Here is a 24,935-nt window from a genome sequence, read left to right on the forward strand (position 1 = left end):
AAGTCTTCGATCTGCTTCTTCAATTCAGATAATTCCAGAGGTGACATCCGGTATGGGGCAAGAGAGATAGGCCCCACGCCAGGTAACAATTCGATTGTAAATTCAATTTCCTTCTCTGACGAAAATTCGAAATTTCATCCTTATCACAGTCAAATTGAATGCTTCATTATTAATTCAAGCTCTTTCTGCCTAGTTGCAGTCCAAGTCTGCTGTAGTGCAGCCAAAATCGCTACAACATGATCCGGTGGTGGATCATGATTATTAAAGGTTCTACGAGTTCTCCTTGGAGGAACCATATCTCTGCATATATTACACTAAGGAATGAGTTAGCTACGCTCACACTCAGTGATCACACATGCATTATACAGCACTCCAAGAAAACACTCAAGAGCTTCCAACTTCAAATATCTTTATGCTATATATCATGTAACTCCCTAGAGCAACTGCTCTGATACCATAAATGTAACATCCCCAACCTCGAGCCGGTTCAATTAACATGCATATGATACTTAACAGAAACAGCGGAAGACTTAACTTACGAAAATACGAACTAACTTTTTCTTTTTCTTTAATCCTTTTTCACATGACATATCACATTGCATGCTTCTTCTAATTTAATTCTTATTTTACGGAGACGAAAATCGAACAGAGTAACCTCTGTAAATCGGACAACTGGGGATTTTTCAATCCCACTCTCAAGAGTTCCTGATAGACAGTTTAAACAATATATATTTCCAGAAGTACCAGTCATGCAAATATACTCAGATACCCATCTATGGGCGCATGCTGAACTTGGCTCCGTGCCACAAATCTAATAGCATGCAATCCAATACATAACATAACTGAATACTACATAGTCATATCATCATGCCTGAATACATAAATGTACATGTATCGAATATGAACACTATGCAACAATACATCTTTTCCAAAAATACGTCTAAAACAAATAGTAGCATCCGACCACCCAGAACTCCACATCCTCATACTAGTACCTCTAGCCACGGTTAGTGTCCTGGTCCCATGAGGCTCTTCAATTAACTGTGTTACTGAAATCATATCCCCAAACGGGGTTAGAGACGAATCTCTAGTAAACTCCAGGTTTATGGAAAACCCTCCATACCCTGGGCTCACTTCCTGCATGACAGTCAGATACATAATATACAAAACATCATATAAGCAATTATCATAACTGAACAAAGCATATATACATATCTTATCAAAGACAAACGCAATCATTCCCAATGGATGACCCCAAGCGAAAATCAACGCACGTAACAAATATCTTTTACAAAAATCATCACAATACTCATATCAGAACAAACGTGTTATATCAGAGACGTACGCAATCGTTCCCAAGGGATGACCCCAAGCGGAAATCAACGTACGTAACAAATATCATTTACAAAATCATCATACATATCCCATAAAACATGTCATGTAATCAAATATCATAACTAAACAAAACATATACACATATCTTATCAGAAACGTACGCAGTTATTCCCAAGGGAGGACCCCAAGCGGAAATCAACGCACGTGTTCCCAAGGGAGGACCCCAAGCGGAACCAGAACATATCAGAGGCGTACGCAGTCATTCCGAAGGGAGGACCCCAAGCGGAAATCAACGCACGTGTTCCCGAGGGAGGACCCCAAAGCGGAACCAGAACATATCAGAGGCGTACGCAGTCATTCCCGAGGGAGGACCCCAAGCGAAAATCAACGCACGTGTTCCCGAGGGAGGACCCCAAAGCGGAACCAGAACCTATCAGAGGCGTACGCAGTCATTCCCAAGGGAGGACCCCAAGCGGAAATCAACGCACGTGTTCCCGAGGGAGGACCCCAAAGCGGAACCAGAACATATCAGAGGCGTACACCATCAGTCCCGAGGGAGGACCCCAAAGCGAACATCCGGGTACTATACAATCAATGGCCAGATATTGTTACAGAAATCATATTACAGAAGTCATATCATAACAAAACATATCATATTAACACATATCAAAGTAAATACATCAAAACAAAACATATCATATTATCATATAGCTCTATATGAATGCATCTATATCATATATCTCATACATATCATACAACCTGACCACAGTCCGTACACTATGGCGGAACACAAAGTAGGAGCAAACCCCATAAACATAGAGCTTACCTCTTGGAGCTTTACAATTTGCTTACTTGAAGAACAAGCTATTTATCTTGCTCCACGAGAATCCAAACGTTCACAGTCTCTAGGCACACCTAGAGAAGGAATTCAACACAAAACTCAATAAAATGATATAATGCCATGTAAATATACAAGACACATACTTTATTGTTTATTTTCTTTTTACTTAATCATATTAAGTCATGAGTGGGTGGTTCTTTGTTCAACAAATCCCTACAAAATTCCACATGTTCACTTAGTCTTAGGATAGTCCCAAAAGGCCTTTAGAACACTCATTACTCCTCTTACCACCTAAAAGCCTATTTTTCCCAATTTAAGGCAGAATGCCCATTACAAAGGAGCTATAAGATTTCTCTTTGTCTAGTGCCTAAACCCAAGCTTAGCCACCTATATAAATTATTTTACACATATAAGTGTTCTTACTTTGCGAAACAATATCTCCGCAAATATACTTCCTTTGAAAATGGCCAAAACTCATTTTAAGGCCATACAAAGGAGCTACCTTATTTTCTTTTTTATTTCACCAAAGCGAAGGTCTATACACCTTAAAATATTATTCCACGCATAAAATTATGCTCGCTTTGTAAAACAGTAGCTCATAGCACATACTTCCTTTGAAAATGGCTAAGAGGCACATACAAGAAATCATGCCAACTTCATGATTCCAATGCTTTAGTCCATCAAATTCAAGCTTATCACACACCTTTAATCCAAGATTCATTAATTCATATATATACAGTACTGTTCCTCTCTACAGTACTATTCATGTATACGTCATTATTCACGTATACGACACTATTCAAAAATACGTTATCTTTAATTTTTTTCAAATACATTTTCACCGTTAAAATTCTCATCTAAACATTTTTCTCAACATGAGCTAAACTTGAATCAAGCTCTAACATGCTCAATCAAAACAAATTTTCAAAATGAAAACCTAAATTCAATCTTCATAAAAACATGAAAAGGAAGGGAATTTCTTACCACAATGCACTCTAGAACAAAGGAGAGATGAGTTCCTAAGCTCCCATGGCCTCAAGCTCCATCAAAATCTATCTTTTCCATGAAATTCGAAATCTTTGGGGAGAAGATCTCTCTCTACAGTGAACCCCACCCAGAAATATTGGTACCAATAGGTTCCTCTCGAAATTTCTCACAGGTTTGGCTTTGGAACGGAGTGATTTGGAGGTCTCTAGCTCAAGTTATGAATTTTGGAAGATTTAAAACCAAAATCTCCGTTCTTTCTTTCCCTTACTGTCGTCGGATGAAACGTAGAAGAAGGAGAATAGTGACTTAATTGAGTCAATTAATGAGTTTACTTTATCAGTGGGTATAAGCTTATCTATCTACACACCTCCATTCATTACCAAACTTTACCCTATGGACTAGAATATTTTTCTAGTCACTTTTTTATATTTACTTTCACTTTTTGGATAACTTTATTTACCCGCATTTTTACTACTTTACTGTCATTTTAACTCTTTTTTTTCACCAAAGGTGACTTATTTCTTTTTCTTTATACTTATCCTTCAATATTAAATCCATAACTACTAGTGAGGGCTATTATATTACTGTATAAAATTGCAGTACTTTTTCGGATTAATATTTTTTATCCGAGCAGTAGATAACTTAAACATTAAACCCGTACTTTTATAGGAAAATTCAGCCGACAAACTAGAATTGTACAAGACTACAAGTTATAAGCTTATAAGTTAGGGGTTTGCATCTATCATTTAACATGACACAAATTTTTTTTTTACACACACAACATTTTATGGGACCCACACCTTTTGAAACAAAAAAAAAACCTAAGACGCGATTACACAGTCAATTTTTTCTACGACATAACTCTTATAAAACCTTATAATTTAATCTAAAATCATAAATTTTAAGTTGTACAAGTCTTAATTTTTGCAAATTATATTTTACGGGAAAAGTAACATTACTCCTTGATAGAAGAGTGATGGGAGTTACATGAGCTATAAAACATGTTTTTTTCATGTGTAAACAATTATTAATTTTACGGGAAAAGTAACATTACTCCTTGATAAAAGACAAATATATAAATATTGATCATCTAGTAGCATAAATAAAATAGAAAATACTCAAAATAAAAAAAATAGAAAGCTATAAAAACATAAATGAGCGTTAGCGAAATTATGTGCTGTTATAAAAAAAAAAAAAAAAAAATGACTACCAAAAAATAATGATAATAAATATATAAAAAGTATGTGTTGTTACCGCAATAATGGGCGACTTCATTCTTCCGGTAGATATAACGACATTTTAGCCAGTCACATTGGATTTGACCGCTGGATTCATTGATAACACTGCAACCCTTCCCCTCTCCGCATTGAGCTTCACAAATAACATTTAACCAAGACAGCCCAAATCCATAAGCCAGCATGTTGTGGATGTCATCATAGGAAACGTTTTTCTTATTTTTGTGATCTTTCTTTGTCCCCCAATTTCCAAAAGTAGCCACCTTCAGTTGGCATCCAACTTTGATGTCCATCACACTAAAATCATTTGATGAATTTTTTAGAACAGCATAGATATGCCCTCTCGTGCCACAACGAGTGGTATCCACCTTCACATATCTAGGATCATCTGTGATTGGATTGGTACAGTTGAAGTATGCTATTCTCGGAACATCAAAAGGCTCCAAATTTAACAGATCTGTTCCAGGACCAAAGATATTTTGACTGAAATTGCTATAATAAAAGAAATAGCGGGGGATAAAGGAGCAAGTAGTGTCCTCCACAACACCCGCGTCACTCACTCTGATTGTGTATCTCTTGTAATCGATTTCATGTACATAGTATTTCCCCGAAAACAGAGTTAAAATTGTTGCGTTGTTCTCGCAACATAGTTCGTACCTCTTGTCGCCGCAGTTGGGTGGGTCGGTTGAGAGTCGAAATGGGTAACTTATGTTGGGAGTATTGCCACAGGAGGAAGCAGGACAATGGTGGATGGGTAAGACAGAGGAAGCAGGACAGGTTTGTAGGAATAGGAGAAGAATAGTAGCTACTGAGGATATTGCTTTCCTTTCCATTGTTTCCTGGGTTATGTTCTTTGCTTCTCTCTCTCTCTCTCTTGGCTACGGTGGACTGCTGAAAATAATTATTGACATTTCGAAATGGGCTACGCAACTATCAAGATAAGATATTTTTATTGGACGGAAATTGATGTCTAAGTCCAAATGTTGACTTTTAAGTTTTAAGCGTTGGTATCTTAAAGATTAAGTTTTAAGCGTTGGTATCTTAAAAGGAAGATGTTGGATATTTTGACTCTCAAAAGTTTTTACTACTACTTTATTACTTATTTAATCACTATTGAATTAATATTTTCTCTTTTTTCAATTTTTTTTTAACATTATGTCCCTTTGATCCAATGGTGATTTGATAGGTAGTAAGGTGGTAGTGGACACTTTTGGTAGTCAAAATACCCCCTCCTTAAATAATTCCATATACTTTTTTATGGCTAATAACATTCATACATATATATTTGGGTATGGAATATTATTTTATATGGGCGTAAGAATAATAAGTCTTATATTAAATTTTAATTATTGATTTTTTGCATCTAATGATTAAAATTTATTAGGTCTCACTTATTAAATAATTTTTAATTCTTAATAAATCTCAACTGTTAAATACACTAAAATCAACGGTTAAGATTTGGTGTAAAATTTATTATTTTTACATCAGTGTAAGTTGATCTTATTCCTACATATTTATTGTGAAAATATTCTGTTTTAATTGATGAATTTTTTTTTGTCATACACGTATGAAAATTAGTAAATCTCATTATAAAGATAAGAGTGTATGTGGCGGAAATTTATTTTATTACAAAAGCAGTATCATTAAACCCATATTTATTTAGGATTTAGTTTTACTTTATTATAGTTATATTATCAACTTATTACATATTGTTACTTAAAATAAGTCTGGTTATCATGATAATTATTTTTTAATAATTTATCAATACATTATTAATATTAGTATTAAAAATATTAATTAATTATACAAACCCACACAGTAATTAAATCCTTAAACATTCGTATTAAAATAATTTGGAAGTGGATCATTTCCTATATTATTTAAAGGGTAAAGTCTGTATCATTTTTTTTTTTTGATAACAAGTCTGTATCATTTTAAAGGATGTAAAGTTGTGTCATTCTAAGAGAGAGAAAGAGATAGATAAAGGAGGAGAGAAAGTTGACAAAAAAATAAAAGTGTAGGTCCCACCTCTTTGTGAGAATGAAAGGATATAAGTTGTGTCATTTAAAAGGATAAACATTTTTTCCTTATTTAAAATGTCCGAGTCATTTGAAGCGGTGTTTAAAAACCTGGCTCGACCATCGACCCGACTGAGGTCAGGGGTCACGGGTTCAATCGGAGGGTCAGGGAGTCATTAAGCTGACTCGGTTTTATATATTAAAAAAATATAAATATATATATCTTATATAAAAATATTAAAAAACAAATCACCAATCATCAAAGATTCAAAATATACTTAACATAATTCACCAATTATAACCACAAGTCAATATTTCACTACGCTGACCCGGTTCTGTCTCTTTTGAGATGGTCTCTGGCAAAGAAAAATATAAATGAAGTAAGAATGAATTTTTGTTTTCCATCGACAACCGTAAGGATTTCCTTTGAATAGGTAAAATTCTTACCTTTTCTACAAAATTCACGGCAGCGAGGTGAAGATTGATAATGTCTAGGTCATTAGAAGAGAAGAAAACGATTAGATTTAGGTTTGCAAGTATTTTATTTATTTATTTAATAAAATAATATTGTTTTATGGATTTTTGTTTTTTCAAAAAAAAACTCATGCAATGACCCCCTTTGACCCCTCTGACCCGGGAGTCACTGAAATCTGGCCGAGTTTTGGGGGTCGGAGGGGTCGATGTGCATAAAGGGTCCAACTTGTGACCTCAACCCTCAGAATGGAGGGGTCAGGGTTGACCCGGGTCAACCAGCGGTGGGGCAGAATTTTAAAACACTGATTTGAAGTGATCTTGGTTCTTCATTACAAAAATTAATGGCAATGAGATAGAGAGAGAAAAAGTCCTAAAGGCTAGAGAATGAAAAAAAATAAAATAATAACTATTGATTTATCAATCAACAAAGATCGTTTCATATGACTTACATGTTTAAGTGAGATTAATGGACAAGATTGAAAGTGTAACTTATATTGATGTCACAGGATTCTAACACATATATATATATATATATATATATATATATATATATATATATATATCTAATGACTCTCAGACGAGGTATCAAATTTCAAATTTAATACTGATATCAAAGGATCCTACCTTATATATATATATATATATATATATATATATATATATATATATATAAGTTTGACACCAAATTTTGATTGTTAATTTATATGAATATAATACTTAATTAATTATAATTGATTGGGTCATATCAACTCTTGGTGCTTCTCTCTATCTCTGTTAAATATGTTGTATTGTTGCCTTTTTCTTTTACGACGAAGTTGGTTATTTTTAGTATCTTCCACTTTCCCAACTACACAAAAAAAGGAGAGGCAATGCTTAAGTAATGAGGCTGGGAATATAATGGGCACATCATGATGTATTGTTGCATTTTATCATTTCCATTTACGTGCAGGTAGATCGATGTTACAGGAGCACGTCCTGGTGCTTGTATGCCATTGCTGTAGGGACTGCAAATAAACTTGACTACTTGCATGAGAGGGCTTATCTCTACAGTATCCACTTGGACATAACTCACGTTGGGCTTTTGTACTCCATCGATATTAACTTATTTTGATTTCAAGCTTCTTAAGAAACTACTTCCTGTCATTTCGGACATTTCCTTAGCCTCTGACTTTTGTACTCAAAATAGTTTCTCATCATCTCATACGCACCTTTCTTTAAGGGACAATGTCGGATTACTTTGAAGTTTTAAGTGAAGGAGTTGATTATTGTTAAAGTCCTTAATGGATTTATGCTATTTTGGGTTTTCTATATCCTCGCTTGATATTATTTGGTGACAAATATATATTTCATAATCTGAACTTATTTATGCACGGACTTAAGACTAGTTGTATACATTTACGAGCAGTAGAGCATAGATGAATTAGGACATGACAGTAGACATTCTAGAGTTCTATACATTGTCTTCCATGGTAAAATTCTAGGATGGTTTAAATATGAGTATCTGGTGCTTTAAAATCTATATCTTATCCTACTTCATGTTTAAATTATAATGTTGTATAATTGTATTTGTTTTTTCAGCTTAATTCAACAAGCAAAAAATTTGTTTTCCTATTCTTTTTCTGCTTTCTACTTTGCTACAAAGGTGTCCTGCTTTTTATGTTATATGTCAATTGATTATCATCAGTCCAGCAGTGGGACGAGCCAAATAAAATTCCCCTGACCGTGTCTCTTGGTTTTCCATTTTCATAAACTATATTCTTTTCCTAATTCTTATGTGCTCTGTACTTTTTTGCATTTCGTTGATTGCTTTGCCTTTTTTTAGTATGACATTACTGTTGCAGTGCCCTTTATTGACCGTGTCTCTCGGTTTTCCAATCTTCATAAACTATACTATTTTCCTAGTCCTTAAATGCTCTCTCTTTTTTGCGGTTTGTAGATTTGTTTCCCTCTTTTCATGACATTACTGTTGCAGTCCCTTTCTTGATGTGATTTTGTGTCAATTTTACAATATATGTTACTCAATTGTAAAGGATTGTCTCCGTTAGAGGTTGGATACTCAATTGAGGCGACAATCAGAAGTGCTAACAAGATTCAGAAACAACAAATATATATGCAGAATTCACATGTAAAATTTAAACTAATTATAATGAAAAATCTAGATTTTACCATCACGTCAACGGTAATTGATTGGTTTCTTTAGTAGATAACTAAGAAATGTAATTACCAAAGCAATCTATAAACGATTATCAAGCAGAATACCTCAATAAAGGATATTCTGTACTTTCTTCAAGAATACTAACAGAGCCAGCAGCATCATCTGATATAGTTTGGTCAGAGTTGATTTCAAGATCTCCTTGAATCATTTCAGTCGAATAAAAAGAAGGCTCCGGAGGCATTTCAATGCACTCAACATGTCCTTCCAACATCTCTATTACTTTGTCCATTGAAGGACGGTCACTGGGTTTCAACTGTATACACCACAGTGCAATTATGAACATCTTCTTCACATTATTCTTTTCCTCATTGGTAAAATCTTTCATTTCTATCTCCCTTTCTTCAATCAATTGATTATAAATCCAAAAGGGAAAAAAAGTTTGGCTTGAATGATCTGCATGTGGATTCAAGTTTCTTCTCCTGTTTGCCAATTCCATCAAAAGCATTCCAAAGCTATACACATCAGCCTTGTAGGATACTCCTCCAATGTTTTGGTAGAATAATTCAGGAGCCATGTAACCAATTGTTCCTCTTGCTGCAGTCAAAGTGACAATGGTATTATCAATAGGATAAAGCTTTGCAAGACCAAAGTCTGAAACCTTAGGGATAAAGTTCTCATCAAGAAGTATGTTATGGGGCTTGATATCAAAATGCAAAATTTGCATGTCGCAGCCTTCATGTAGATAAGCAATACCACGAGCCACTCCAAGAGATATGTCGTACATTTGCTCATAAGTTAAAGAGATATCATCCTCTTTGGATAAAATATATCTATCAAGAGAACCATTGGGCATATATTCATAAACAAGAGCATGTTTTGATTCCTCGAAACAAAATCCAATAAGTCGCACCACATTGGCATGATGTATTGTTCCTATGGTTGCGACTTCATTTATGAAATCTTGCCCATTAGCCTTAGCTTTTCCCAACATCTTTATGGCTACAAAAGGCCCACTGCGTAGTTTTCCTTTATAAACAGAGCCGTAGCCTCCTTCACCAAGTTTGTGCTTAAAATCTCTAGTCATCTTCTTTATCTCTTTGTATGAATACCTTATTGGCATGAGGGTGTTCCCTCGCAGAAAATCTTCAATATTTTCATACGTTGATCTATGTCTTCTTCGACATGTATATGTCAATACCACAAAGAAAACTATGAGACCCAACGTAAATCTCACCATTGTATATGTTAGCCAGACATACCTTCCCGTGACTCTTCCTATCTCAATACCAAGTTCAGAATCTGGAATGCCTGTGGAAGCTGGATCGCCTAATTTTCGACCTATTATTTGTAGTAGTCCTGTAAAACAATAACTTATAACATTGTTACGTAGCATTCAAAACTAGGAGAAAGGACAGAGGTAACCTACTTTTTCATTTAATTTTATTTTTTATTACATACATGCAGTAAAATATGATAGAATCATGCAAACAACATGAAATTTATTTGTTTCCAAAATGTGAAGATTATGTATAAAAATCTTTTTAAAGCATCCTAGCAGTCAAATGCTATGTAATTTAAAAAAAAAAATAGGGCAACCTATCATTTATTTATTTTATATACATGTAAATTCATTTTTTAGTCAAACAAAGATAATTGTTATTATTTTATTCTTTTAAAAATTTTGATATCAATTTCAATTTTTTTTTTGGAAATATTCCATCGGTTCATCACTTCGCGATTAGTCTGATTCGGGGCGGGTCCAGGATTAAGGCTTTAAACCCCTCCCAAAGATATCAATTTCATTTCTAAATCAATGAAATTAAATCTATTTAAGCCTCCAAAAAAATTAACATCAATTTATTCCGTCAATTATTGAAAATACCATCAATTTAGTCCCTAAGTTTCCTCACAATATGTACACAAAAAATGTTTTTGATATCATTTTCCATTATTGAAGTACTAAATTGATACAAAATCCTTTAGAGAACCATGGTGATCACACTTTTATTTTTATAAGACTCATAAAGAGGATTTACCCTTTCTATCAAATGTTTACACAACATTATTAGTCAATACTGATTGAGATTATTCATAAACAACTGAGAAAATAAAAATTCTTTAGAGAACAAAAATAAAAAAACAGGATTTACTCGTTTTTGTACTTTTGTCAATTATAATTGAGATTATTCATAAACATTGAGAAAATTATAACTATTATAACTTAATTCATGATAATTTGACATACTTTTTTTCAATAAAAATAGGTTGAATAATTTCTCTTAATATGAAAATCATTAACAGGAACATATTTATTTTGTTGATGTTTTTAATATTCTAAACTTATTGACAAAATAACTATTTGTTATGATTTAAAAATTTTATGCTATTGACTCATTATTTCAATCATAGTTATTAAAACCGGACCGACCTGGGAACCGGTAAATCGGTTATATAACCGGTCCGGTTGAAGCAACGAACCGACCATGCATCAGAATCGGTGCGATCCGGTCCGACCCGGTCGGTTAACCGATGACCCGGCCCGGTAAAAAATTCTAATTTAAAAAAATAAAATATAATGGACATATTTGAATATTTTTTTGCTTATTGACTTACATAAGTTATGTACCTACAACACTAATGTTATCTCAATTGTTCATTATGCAGAAAATTTTGATTTGATTTATAGTTAGAGATGATGTCATTTTCTGAATTTAAAGCCTCGTATCACGATCATTATATTTTTATTTGATCTTTTATTGGATAATAGTATGTGATTATTATTTTTTATATTAAAATATTTGAAATTTTTATTATTATTTTTAGATATTTGAGTATGTTTATAATTTTTTAATATAAATTAAAAAATTGCATATAATTACCGGGTCATGCGGTTGAACCAGTGACCCACTGATCCAGTACATCGACCGGGTCAATGATCGAGTCGGTTTTAATAATATTGATTTCAATCTTTGTATAAGAATTGATGCCCTTTTCATATAAAAGAGATTTCATGTTTATAGATCCTGCAAGGACCGTCCTTAAAATAGATGGTAATATTAAACTGATATAATTAATGTACAAATGACATTGTAGAGATGTAAATATATGTAATGAATAAAATATTACCTTTATGAATGCCATATATAATATCTGCAAGAGATTTTTGTAACGTCAGCAAACGGAAGAGATAACATAGAAGACTGCAAATTAACAAGAAAAAAAATAAAAATAGTAACCACAAACAACTTACTTTCATAATATGAAGACACATTTATGCCAACTTTCTAAATTTAGGTGTTGAAGCTGATATGACCATGCATTCTTTTTCTTTTATTAATGTACGTTCAAACAAATGTTGTGAGGAGGTGAAGGATTGCCTTGGGTAAAATAGCCTGAGCAACGCCCAGACTCTCTCGCGATCATGATTCTTTTTTTCTTTTTTTTTTCTTTTCAGGTGAAAGATTCTAAAGATACATTAATTCAACCCTAATTAGCCTGTTTGAGCGATTAATCCCGAGTGCGGGGCAGATCAAGTATAAATATTTAAACTCCTCCCAAAAATGACATGTGGAGATTGAACTGAAACCATTTCCTTTTCATCTACTCAACTCTTTTCTCCTTTACTACTAACTGAGCTACAACTATTAAGTCGATAGTGACTGATTTAATACACCTAAAATTGGACACCGGAACAAAAGTTGGTCTATATTCTTTAACTTTATAGCACTCAAATTTTAAAGGGATATATTGGATTGAGATTTTACAAAAATTTAATGGATTATTTTTGAACAAAAAAATCCATTGGTATTCAATTAAGATTTTAAAGGATTGAAAAAAAAGTCACGTGGTATTCGATTAGAATTTTAAAAGATTATTTTAGATTTTGTCCAAATCCGTTGATATTCAATTAGGATTTTAAACAAATGAAAAACAATCTTGTGATATTCAAAAATTTAACTATTTTAATAGATTTTCTATTGGTGTAGATTTTATGAGACTTTTTAGTGAGAAATATAAATAGGATGCCTCTTTCACAATCTCACCCTAACCCTTAGGATTTCTTGAGATTTCTCTATTGCAATGTCTTCTTCTTCCTTTGGCGGGTTGACCTGCTCGAAATTTGGTTCTGCCGTGGGAGCTTCGTCAAAGCTCAAAAATAGCAGATTTTTGAGCGATTTTTATCACAAAACAACCCAGAAACAACAAACCAAGAAGATTCTAATATAATTCATCTCAAAAACAACAGATTTTTGAGAGTTTTTGAAAGTTTAAAAACAAATTTTTCAAGCTATGGGTTGCAATTTTTCTTGACACAAAAATGTATTATTTTTGTATTAAAAACAACAGAGGAACTAAAATCCTCAAACCAATTTTCATTTTACGTCAATGAAACAATATCAATTTAAAGAAAAATAAAACTTTCATAATATGAACCCTATATTTCGTAACAATACATTCATGAACGAAAGGAAACGATTTCAAACAATTTTTGTGTCAATAGATAACTAAAAACTTATTTTTCAAAGGCCCCGATTGAAAATAATTTGAGAAATTTTCTAAACTTTCATGTAATAAAACTCATAAATTCAGATTTTAAATTTTCTTTTAATACTCAATAAAAACATGCATATGATATATGGTTAGAAAAATTTCATCACGTAGAACAAAAATCCCAAGACTTTCAAGATCAATTGTAAAAAATTCCAAACAAAATTTTATCATGAACTTTAGGTTCTATATGCAAATTTAGAATTATTTTAATAAATAAAAAGAATTGGGTCTTATAATCATATATGTATAGCTCTGATACCAAACGAAGAAGATAATTTTCAATCCATTGGTCAAACCCAAAAGCAAGAACAAGAAAATGCTAATGCATAAGGACTAGTATAACTTTAGATATGTGGAGAGCTGATATTTAGTAATTTTGATGTTTGTTAAAAATTATATTATATTTTACTGTTTGAAAAAATTATATTAGATTTTACTTTTTTTATTAATATTATTGTATTTCTTTGTTATTTTTTTATTGACTCTTGTAATTTCGAATGCTTGTTATAAATTCACATGATTTTTTAAAATTTTATAAATTCATATTGTCCTTTCAAATGTTATAAATTATATTAAAATTCTTTATAAACTAATATTATGAAATCTTCATTGTTAAGAATATATTTTTAAAAAATCTTTAAAGTCCCTGTAATCCTAAATATTCTTTTAAAATTTTAATCGAATACCTTTTATCTCTCAATCAAACATCACATGCTTTCTGTTGAGTGTTGAGAAGGGAGAAAAATGGAACCGTGTCATATCAATAAAATAACTACATACAGTTCTACCCCTCATCTTTTCCCTATATATATATATATATATATATATATCAAACCTTCTGGCCTACCTATCCATTGTCTCTGATCTGCTACGGCCCAAAGTGTTCTTCCACTCATCCGAGGAGAGATTAATATGTCCGAGCTCAACTCGGTTACCTATATACTAGGAAAGGCCCCATCATCACGATATTCAATCACCCAATTTCACGGTGGCAGATTCAGAAAATATTATTTATATTTTAAAAAAAATTTAAAGAAAATTTTAAATGCATTAAGGGATAGGATATTATAACAACCAAGTAGTGTTATTACTAATCAATTTCATCGTTAGATTGATTATGTTGATCTAATAGTTATATTTATTTCTATCTTTATGTGGTTATGATTCTCCATATTTTATATTTTATATTTATTTCCACCTTTGTATGGTTATGATTTTCCATATTTAATGCTTTCACTTTAAATATGATGAATCATAACCATACAAAAATGAAAATAAATATAACCGTTGGATCAACATAATCGATCCAACGGTAAAATTGATTGGTAGTAACATTGATAGTAACACTATTTGATTGTTACAATATCCTTCCCATGCAGGGATTAAAAAAACAAAAAATATAAATAAGAAAAAAAAACTTCAACTTAACATAAAAAATTATGGCTTTAATGTTTCTACAGAGAATGTAGATAAGTTATCTACATTCGCTCCCAAAACGACTTCGTTTTGAGTTGAAAAATTAGAAATTATAATGGAAAAGACTATTATAACCCTGAAATAAATTATATTTACAAAAATACCTTGATTTCCGCCTCAAAACGACGTCGTTTTGGACTTAATGTAGATAAGTTATCTACATTGACAGTAGAAAAAGCGAACCCAAAAATTATTCCCAACACTTTTTTTTAATCAAGCTGATTTATTTTATGGCATCATAAAATATACAATAAAACATATGACATCTCATTTCATCCTACCATATTCCATTCATTTCATTTCATCCCTCTTTGTATATCCAAACAAAGCCTAATCTAACCAACATCATAATTTACTACTATACTTAAAAAAAAAAATTAGAAGTTCATGTCCACAAGTGCGGACAGAGGCGACCAACTAGGTCCGCCATTGCCTCATCCTGCCACCTGGATACCATATCCCAAACTAAGCATCGTCCTCTACCACAAGAAAATTGGTTGCAACATTTACCATAAGATTATTTTACGATCAATTCTAATGTATTTTGCTTGTTTACTTAATAATTTTGAATAATAATTGTCTTATTTCTACAAAACTCATGCATACTTATAAGAGAGCAAGTTGAAGAAGAGATGAAGGTAATTGATTCCTAAAAATAAAAAATTAAGCGCTCAACACCTAGCATCACGACACTTGCCATAGTAGCGTGATGGAAAATTTCAGTGCAAGTGATGAAATTTTTCATTCGTTAGAAATGAACTAAATGAGGATCATAGGAGGAAGACCTCAGTATTAGAGTTGGCAACCACCGCAGTGGTGCTCTTATCTTATTTCTTCTTAGGCTCTATCTGATTCGACTTTACATTTCCACTCTTATGGTCTTTCTTCGGAGCAATCAGGCTTCTTGTGGCCGGACTTCACACAGTAGAAGTATATCAGTTCGTATTTCGGCCTAGATCGTCCTATGGACTTGTCACGATCCCGACTCTTACTATGATCCTGAAACTTAGACCTTCGTGTCAGATGTGCTGGATACGCCTCGTTCTCTTCTCCTATATTCTTCATTAGGAGGCTGTCAGTCACAGTGTCCATTGTCAGTTTTTCCTTAGGAGCGGAGTTGTTCAAAGTAACTACCAGAATATATCATCTTTCTAAAAGCGAACTGAGGAGTAAGAAAGCATGGAGCTCATCATCAATTTTCATCTTGGCTTTAGAAAACTGATTCATAAAACTTTTGTACATTTTTAAAAGCTCAATCATACTCATGTTACCCTCGTATTCTAGCTTCACAAGGCAGCGAACTAGGTATGCTATATTCCTAAGAGTTTTCTTGTATCATGGACTCCAGCTTTGTCCATAACTCATGTGCATTGGTGAATTTGAAACGGTGCTCAAAGAGGATTTTATTGATATACTTCCTGATCATGGCCACGACCTTTCGATTAAAGATTTCCCAATCTTTTTCATTCTTGCCTTTCGGCATCGTCGCTTGAGGATGGACTCATAGAGGTCTTTGCAAAACAAATGATCTTCCATTATCGGTCTCCAGTATGTAAAGTTGCCAGCTGTCAGCTTGAACATATCTCTGTCATAGGATATTCCACTGATCTCCATCTCATCACTTTAGAACCCTTCGAACTCAGGCTCTGATATCTTTATTGGGACGAGGTCCTTCAAACAGTGCAGAAGCAAATCACAAGTTGGCACGTCAAGCTCGCAGCTCGACACTTTGAGGTCGGCCTATAGTTACCAAGTCGACCAAATCGCAGAAAAAAGAAAAGATGCATGAAAGAGAGATAGGAAGGAAACACAACCAATTTTAATGTGGAAAAATTTCTCTAACGCAGAGAAGTAAAAATTACAAGACACTAGTCTAAAAAATCTTTCAATATGAATTGTAGGATTACAAAGGATTCAAATTTTTCTAGTCATACCAGAGGTACACTCAAACTTCACCAACAATTGTGGTTACAAAGTTCTTCTCTAAAGAGGTCTCTTACTCAAACTTCTCTTAAGAGGTTTCTCATTTATCTCACTTAGCTAACCTATTACGAAAGGTTTCATATTTTTTATAAAGATGAAGAGAAGATTTCATATGATTTATAAATATGAAGAGAAACCTTACTCCTTCTTCTAGAATCTTCATCAATAATCAGGTGGACAACATTCCTTCATGTTGTTGTGCAGACATTAAGTCATACACCCACAAATGTGATGCATACTTAACCACTAAGCATTAATTGGAGAAAACACCCCAACAAAAACTTTTGACACGAACACGATCCGCTCATTTTGTGGGTTGACATAATATGACATGAATAACTCGTAACCTTAAAGTGTGTCACTTAATATGCAGGTTGACACGACATAAAAACTTGTCAATCTCAAAGTGTGTTACATATATGTGAGTTGAAACGATAAGATAAAACACGAATAACTTGTATACGATACAACACAACACAAATAACGTGTAAGAAGATAGATGCATATCAATTTTATATTTGTGGATTAACACGCAACACGATATGTATTATTTTATATCAGTTTTGCCAACACAAATTTGAAAACAAGTAAATTCAAAAATAAATTTTTCATGTAGTGTCAACGGATTGCGTCCCTTAATTTACCATTATGTATAAAATCACCCTAACCTTATGCTACATTTTTGCAATAATTTTTAACGAAACTCTGGTTTGTGAATCTTTTGTCAAAATAAAAACAAAAAATTTAAAAAGATAAAGCAAGAAAGAAAGAAATTAAAGAAATACGTGTGCTATAGAACGAATAAAATAAAATTATTAAAGATATAAATTGCTTACCTTCCGCAAATATGCGCTGCTTTGACAGAATTCCTGAAAGTGAAAAAAAAAAAAAAATTAGCCCTCGAATTTTTGAGAAGATAACAAAATAAACAAGAAAATTTGTGCCAATCTGTGAATAAATTTGTTGCATCAATTCACTAACGTGAGTACAGTAGTTTATAAATTGAGCCATGAAGTACTGGATTTCTTGTTGCTTTTCTAGATGAATGTGTACTGGGTATTTATTTTGGAAGCCTAAAATTTAGGCATCAATCAGAGTGAATTAAATATGATTTCATTGTTTAACATAATAATAATAATAATAGCACTCTGATTTGAGAAATTTTTGGGTCAAAGCATCTTATTTTAGGCATGTAAATTAATTTTTGACTCCTATAAAGTTATGTTGTAGATATGTATAATTTTAATATGTGTTTAATGTTTTTCATGTTGTAGAAGATAAATTATATCTCCTATGCACATAAAAGTGTGTGGAACTCAGGAGATAAATTTATTTTCTATAATATGAACAACAATAAATCCTTTTAATATAGAGTACAGAACTCTATAGAGGCTATTTGACCATTTTGTCTTTCATTAATTAATTAATAACTATTTTGCCCCTGATTCAAAACTATTCACCAATTTGCTCCTCTTTAATCGATTAACTTGCATTTTTAATCGATTAAATGATTGTTGGGAGATTTAATCGACTTAATCTCTCTACTTAATCGATTAAAAAATCATACTAACATGTTTCCCTTTGTTGCCTATTGGGAGATTTAATTGATTAAATAGAGAGATTTAGTCGATTAAATCTCCTAACAACCATTTTTGTATGTTTTGACCACTTAATCGATTAAAAATGCAAGATAGTCGATTAAAGAGGGGCATATTGGTAGATAGTTTGGAATCAGGGACAAAATAATTATTAATTAATTAATGAGGGTGAAAAAGCCACTCTATAGATGTCAAAAAAAAAATTCCTACTTTCTTGTTGCCTTTTTCACTAACATCACATCTTTATCGAGGTAATTTGAATTGGCAAATTATACTTTTTAAAAAAAGATATTCAAATTACACTATTCTTCCTTCTTGAAAAATTACTCTCTTCTCCTAAAAGATGAAAAGGCATTAAACAATATATGCTCTTAACTATGATAATAATTATGAATGATCCGGAGCATTTTTCTGTATTTCTAATTTTCAGTGTCAGAAAATTTTTAAACACCTACTATTGACTTTGAGATTTTAAAAATAAAAATGAAATTTTAAACACTCTTACTATAAACATTAAGACTTTACCAAAAGTTTGCATCTCATTTTCTAAACACCAAGAGTTGATAGTAGAGCTTCAAAACAAATTGCCACTGATGTTAAAAATTCTCAATAAAAATCATGTTCAAGAGACTCGTTGAAATTCAAATAGACTAAATATAAACATTAATTAATTCTGTAAAGAAGAAAAACATTTTCAAAATAGAAGAGATAAAAATGTGAATGTAATAAAAAAAAGAAAAAGCAAAAGAGAAATGTTATTCATGTACCACCCACTGGGAATAAAAAAAAATAGAAAGGGAAAAGAAGGAAAAATAGTGTTTCTATCTATTTTTATTTTTTATTTTTTTGAAAAGGGATCTAATTTTTTTCTCCCTAAGGAGAAGTTTAAGGGTTTAGATGTTATGAATTGCAATTCGCATAAAGAAAAAGAAGATGATGGCCTTCTTACCACATCTGACATAAAATCCCAATGGAGAGAAACAGTAACCAGACGTCGTGTTGTCCACACAAGCAGGACTCTGGCTTGTTTCATTAAAGTAGCAAGTTAGCATTGCACAACGAAGAGGTTCACAAGGAAAACTCATCCACGAAACATCAAATCCATAGACTAGCATCCTAAGAATTTCATCGTAGGTAAAGTTTTTGTTGTTTCCCTGCCTCCATTCCGAAGCATAACCAAAATCGGATGTTGTAGCAATCATCTTGACGTGGCAATCAGGTTTTAAGTCTCCAGCGAACAACTCCCCAGCGAAAGCATAAACATGGCCTTTGGAATGCCACTTGACGCAGGGAGATGTATCCACGTACCGAGGATCATCCCTCACTGGAGTGCTGCAGTTCAAGTAAATCACGTGCTGGAATTGATTGAAAGAATGGTGAAATGCTCTCAGTTGAATGGCTTGATATGGATCCGCGTAGTTCCCATAGTTGTAATAATCAGAGAAATTGGACGCGGATAAAAAATAGCGAGGAATGGAGGAGCAATTATCAGACTCTTGAATGCCAGGATCAACAAGCCGGATTGTGAAGTTTTTGTAGTTGATTGCCTGCACATAGTATTTACCAGAAAACAAATTTAGCATTGTCACGTTGTTTTCGCAAGCTACCTCGTACCTCGGATCCCCACAGTTTGCTGGTTCATGCTTCAGCCGAAATGGACTTCTTATGTTTGTGATTTTGCCGCAGGATGAAGGGACACATGTTTCGTGATTATTTGCAGCACAAGTTTGTTGTAGTTGGAGTAGTACAACTGTAATTTGGAGAAAGCATAATAGTAAACCCTCGGAGCAGGAGAAGGATTTCCCTCTGCTCATGATTGATGCTGAAATCTTATTTCCACTTCTTTGTTCTGAAACGGAACATGTATATCATTGAGGCCTTTCAATGTTAATTATGAACTAGTCAAAAGGACAAAACTGTCTTTCTCTGTGTCAAAGCCTTTTGTATTTGATAGCATTTTTAGTATAATCTCAATGCCACCACTGTGCTACTATAACTATATACTCGGGAGGTGTATATAGTTATAATATTACAACTATTACAACTTTATTGAGAGTAGCACTAAAAATATTTCCTTTGCATTGACTTGGATTGGGAAAATTTCTTTATCACGTTTTTTTTTTTTTAACAGCATTCTTTTCAATGGTAAATTTACAAACAGGTATCTAATTAAAAGAAGAAAAAAATTACAAACAGGTAACAATGGTTTTATCTTCCATCTCCTTCTCCGGGACGCACATGATATATTAGAATCACGGAATCAGTCACTCCACTAATATAACACGTAAGAAAAGTTAGAAGTGCTTTGGTATCACATGATGACAATCCTAGCATTGCTATTGTTGCTGCTTATGAATGTTGGGAATGCTAAGAATGGACCCTCCATTGCATGTCCCATCCGTGTATCTTGTACAGAAAACAGGAAGACGCTTGAGCTTCCTGCAGTTCCAGTCCCCGTAAAATTGGTCGTCAGTCGTATTGATTACAGATTGCAAACATTAGAAGCATATGACCCTGAAAACTGTCTTCCGGAACTCCTTCTTAGACTCAACGATTCATCATTTTTACCTTTCTTCAAATTTACAGGATCATTCAATATTAGTTTCTTTAATTGTTCTTCAGTGAAGCAACGACATCCGAGATACGGTAACCTAACACAAGACTATGCGCAAGATTTGTTATCTTGTCCGATTTATGTGGCTTACGCTGACGAAAGTATCATTGAATTGGACCTAATATCCTGCACCAAACTGTCTGACCACGTCTTGCCATTCTTGGAATCTGAGATCATGAGAAACTCAATCTCATTGGTATGGACCGAAACAAATTTTGATGATGGATGCTTTGAATGTACGCACAAATCAAAGAACCCAACATCCTTTGTTTTAACCGCCGCAGGTGTGACACTTCACTTCCGTTTGATTTTGGGGTTGGTTTGAGGGGGCAATCTCAATATGATTTTGTTTTAAAATTATAAAGCTTAGACTTTTACGGATTTTAAACGTTCAATTTGCAGGTGTAATCGCAGGTTCAACTGTGCTGGCGCTCGTGCTCAGTGCCTTCTTTCGATTATATTGCTATTTTAGGATGAAAGGGGAAGATCATGTAAGAGTTGAAAACTTTTTGAAGGATTACAGAGCTTTAAAGCCAACCAGATTCTCTTATGCTGATATCAAGAGAATTACACATCAATTTAAGGACAAATTAGGTGAAGGAGCTCATGGGGCTGTCTACAAAGGTAAATTATCAAGTCAAATTCTGGTGGCTGTGAAGACCCTCAATAGCACAGAGGGAGATGGAAAAGAGTTCATAAATGAAGTGGGAACCATGGGAAAAATCCACCATGTCAATGTTGTTCGCTTGCTTGGCTTCTGTGCTGACGGATCTCATCGTGCTTTAGTTTATGACTTTTTTCCAAATGGTTCACTGCAGAATTTCATCTCTCCACAGAACAGCAAGGACACCTTCCTTGGATGGGACAAGTTGCAACAAATTGCTGTTGGAATAGCCAAAGGAATTGAGTATCTTCACCAGGGTTGTGATCATAGAATTCTTCACTTCGACATCAATCCCCATAACGTCTTGCTAGATGACAGTTTCATTCCAAAAATTACAGACTTCGGTTTAGCTAAGCTGTGCTCAAAAAATCGAAGTACTGTGTCCATGACTGCAGCCAGGGGGACATTAGGGTACATGGCACCTGAAGTTTTTTCTAGAAACTTTGGCAGTGTATCTTATAAGTCTGATATGTACAGTTATGGGATGTTGCTGTTAGAGATGGTTGGAGGAAGAAAGAATGTAAACACAGTTCAAGATACTTTCCAAGTTCTATATCCAGATTGGATACATAGTTTGCTTGAAGGAGTAGATGTAAATATACCTATTGATGAAGAGGGAGATTTTAGAATTGCAAAAAAACTGGCAATAGTGGGACTTTGGTGCATCCAATGGCACCCAGTGCAACGCCCATCCATGAAAACTGTTATGCAGATGCTCCAAGGAGAGGGAGACAAGTTACAAGTGCCCCCCAGTCCTTTCGAGTCTACAGCTTCAACTAATTCAAGTGCTAACATTACTACAAGACCTCTGAATTTGGAGCTGGAAGTGATTCAAGAGTTAGATTAGATTGATTATGGATATTTATGAATTAGAGATTCAAAAAATAAAATCACTACGTTCAATAAATTCAAGTAGGTGTAACATCATGTTCATTAGAATGTCACATGAAAATTCTAGTGCAATAGTTAAGTTTTGGTTACTCTGTATGTCAAAACTCAAGGGTGATTGTCCATAATAATGCATATTAAAATATTAATCGGATTGATTCAAGTTCAAAAAAAGAATATCATCAAATTAATATCATTAGTCACGCATGTTGATAGATAAGACTAGTCTCACACATCAGCCATGAGGGACTTTCAGTTGTCGTACCTTGACAAGTCTTGTATGGTCGACATGTGGTTCTAGTCCTATATCGTTAGCGAGCGTGAGTTACTGGATTAAGCCACATGACATGATCATGATCATGTGAGGCACACACTGTCTGAGGTAATGAGTTTGAGAGAGAATGGTTTAGAGGTGTTTAAAGTATTACACCAAGAGATATCAAGTTTGGAATGCTCATAAGCATTACCTTCAGCTTAAGAAACCGTAGAGATAATGCAGGCTATTGGAATCTAGTCCATATGACCCCAAATAAATATACTTTCGCCTATTGGGCTTGTATGTGAACATACTATTGGAAGATATAATTATTATATCCAACAATCTCTTCATATGTTCATCATACAGCACAATCCAATAGAGTGCTCAATGTAATGTTCAAACAAGTATAATCATTTACATCCAGTCCAAGACAACTAACTTAGATCAATCAAAGAGTTTTAATAGTAAGATACTACAGTCAATCATTATTTGCAATCTAAATAAATAAATCATCATTATCATGAATCTGTTTTGAGACCAACATACCAAAATAATTAGTTAGAGTTTTAGATTCAATCTAAACTCATCCAAATTTCAACATTCAAAATAAGTTCACAATCAACAATGTTCATAAAATAAAGATAGCAAAATGTAATTCTCAAATAAATAGACTCCATCAAAATGGGCAATAGCGGGTGAACTGTCAAGTCCCCACATACTCTAAATGACATATTCATTCATCAAGGAGGTGATCTTGGTCAAGATCCCTCTCATTAAGCTCTCCTCCATCTCTGTCATCCTCTGTAGAATATCAAATATGAATTTCATATTATTATGAATTCAGTCGGTTGAATAATCTACCAAAGATGTCTAGTTCAACTAAAAGAACTTAGCATCCTATCATCAGACAAAAAGAAAAACATGTATTAATGTTATAAAGCATCGTAATATCAAGTTCATAAGCATCAAGCCAGTTTCATAAATTATGAACAAATCCTAAACAGTTTTTTTGTAAAGAGCCATCCACTTAAGTTTATTTGTAAGAGATTTACCTTTGTCTAGTTTCAATGAATAGGACTCATAGTAAAGTCACTTACAATAACCTAGTCATGTGAAGTCAAGTTTCAATTAAGAACAAGACCCACATCCTTCTTATGCAAAAAACTATTTCAATGTTTCAATTTTGAATGTCACAATTAATGATTCCTCCAAGTCAAATAATCTAGCATCAAGTTTGGAATGAGATCATTTAACCAAAAGGATGGTCCAACCTGGTTGGATTGTATCATCAAGTTTGAAATGACACAAGTTTCCCAGGTAGAACCTTTGAATCAAGTTCAAGTTATCTTCATCAAGTTTGGAATGAGACAACTTACCCTTTTCAAATTAATCAGCAACCATGAACATCGATGAAACATATAAACAGTGCTTATCATTTGGCCAACAAAAGGATGATTCGATAATTCAAAACTCACAATTAAAAGGTAAGTAAATGATAATTAAGACTTTTCTATATAGTCTTTAACTCTATTTCCCCTACTGTTTAGAATAATCGATCTTTAGGCATACCTTTTATGAGAGCATCGACCAAGTTATCCTTCGATCTCACGTCAATTAAGGTGATAACTCTTTGTTCTCTCAGATAATTCAACAAAGCATGTCTCAGATTCTTTATCCATTTTGCCTATTTCCCAGCTAAGGCTAAAACAAAGAGTTCTGATTCCATAGACGACATTGCAATATAAGTCTATCTTTTGGATTCCTAAGCAATAGTAGCTCCACCCTAAGTGAATACATATCCACTGGCGGATTTACTATTTTTTTTTTCTAAACACAATTGAAGGATAACTAGAGTAG

The 24,935-nt window shown here is 33.3% G+C and overlaps 3 protein-coding genes across 4 annotated transcripts; 1 reads left to right on the forward strand and 2 right to left on the reverse strand.

The window, feature by feature from the left end:
* Positions 1–475: 475 nt before the first annotated feature.
* On the reverse strand, positions 476–5,294 carry LOC133283873 (uncharacterized). Of its 2 annotated transcripts, none has more exons than XM_061480798.1 (3): positions 4,418–5,294; positions 2,162–2,250; positions 476–1,049 (listed from the first exon to the last, which is right to left on the reverse strand). In XM_061480798.1, exons 1-2 carry the CDS (start codon positions 5,229–5,231, stop codon positions 2,204–2,206), a joined length of 861 nt encoding a protein of 286 aa, XP_061336782.1. In that variant the 5' UTR covers positions 5,232–5,294; the 3' UTR covers positions 476–1,049; positions 2,162–2,203. The 2 variants fall into 2 exon arrangements, with proteins under 2 accessions (XP_061336782.1, XP_061336781.1); XM_061480797.1 differs by having other exon boundaries at positions 476–1,137.
* A 3,842-nt stretch (positions 5,295–9,136) lies between these two features.
* Positions 9,137–20,467, reverse strand: LOC133283871 (LEAF RUST 10 DISEASE-RESISTANCE LOCUS RECEPTOR-LIKE PROTEIN KINASE-like 2.1). Its single transcript, XM_061480795.1, has 2 exons — positions 19,603–20,467; positions 9,137–10,401 (listed from the first exon to the last, which is right to left on the reverse strand). The coding sequence occupies exons 1-2, from the start codon at positions 20,465–20,467 to the stop codon at positions 9,137–9,139; spliced, it is 2,130 nt and encodes a 709-aa protein (XP_061336779.1).
* A 504-nt stretch (positions 20,468–20,971) lies between these two features.
* Positions 20,972–22,778, forward strand: LOC133283874 (rust resistance kinase Lr10-like). The gene is made up of 2 exons (XM_061480799.1): positions 20,972–21,551; positions 21,670–22,778. The coding sequence occupies exons 1-2, from the start codon at positions 20,972–20,974 to the stop codon at positions 22,776–22,778; spliced, it is 1,689 nt and encodes a 562-aa protein (XP_061336783.1).
* Positions 22,779–24,935: the final 2,157 nt, after the last annotated feature.

The sequence above is a fragment of the Gastrolobium bilobum genome, unplaced genomic scaffold (assembly GCF_033153095.1).
Source record: "Gastrolobium bilobum isolate Gb01-03AN ecotype WA unplaced genomic scaffold, APGP_CSIRO_Gbil_v1 utg13612, whole genome shotgun sequence".
NCBI classification, from domain to species: Eukaryota; Viridiplantae; Streptophyta; class Magnoliopsida; order Fabales; family Fabaceae; genus Gastrolobium; species Gastrolobium bilobum.

What these genes read in the sequence shown, in the direction of transcription:
- LOC133283874 (XM_061480799.1), top strand. Translation starts at nt 20,972, where the DNA reads ATGACAATCCTAGCATTGCTATTGTTGCTGCTTATGAATGTTGGGAAT. An exon ending in CTTTGTTTTAACCGCCGCAG is followed by an intron (nt 21,552 to 21,669) that starts GTGTGACACTTC and finishes TTCAATTTGCAG; the next exon opens with GTGTAATCGCAGGTTCAACT.
- LOC133283873 (XM_061480798.1), bottom strand. Translation starts at nt 5,231, where the DNA reads ATGGAAAGGAAAGCAATATCCTCAGTAGCTACTATTCTTCTCCTATTC. An exon ending in TGAAGTCGCCCATTATTGCG is followed by an intron (nt 2,251 to 4,417) that starts GTAACAACACAT and finishes TTCCTTCTCTAG; the next exon opens with GTGTGCCTAGAGACTGTGAA.
- LOC133283871 (XM_061480795.1), bottom strand. Translation starts at nt 20,467, where the DNA reads ATGAGCAGAGGGAAATCCTTCTCCTGCTCCGAGGGTTTACTATTATGC. An exon ending in GGGATTTTATGTCAGATGTG is followed by an intron (nt 10,402 to 19,602) that starts GTAAGAAGGCCA and finishes ATTGTTTTACAG; the next exon opens with GACTACTACAAATAATAGGT.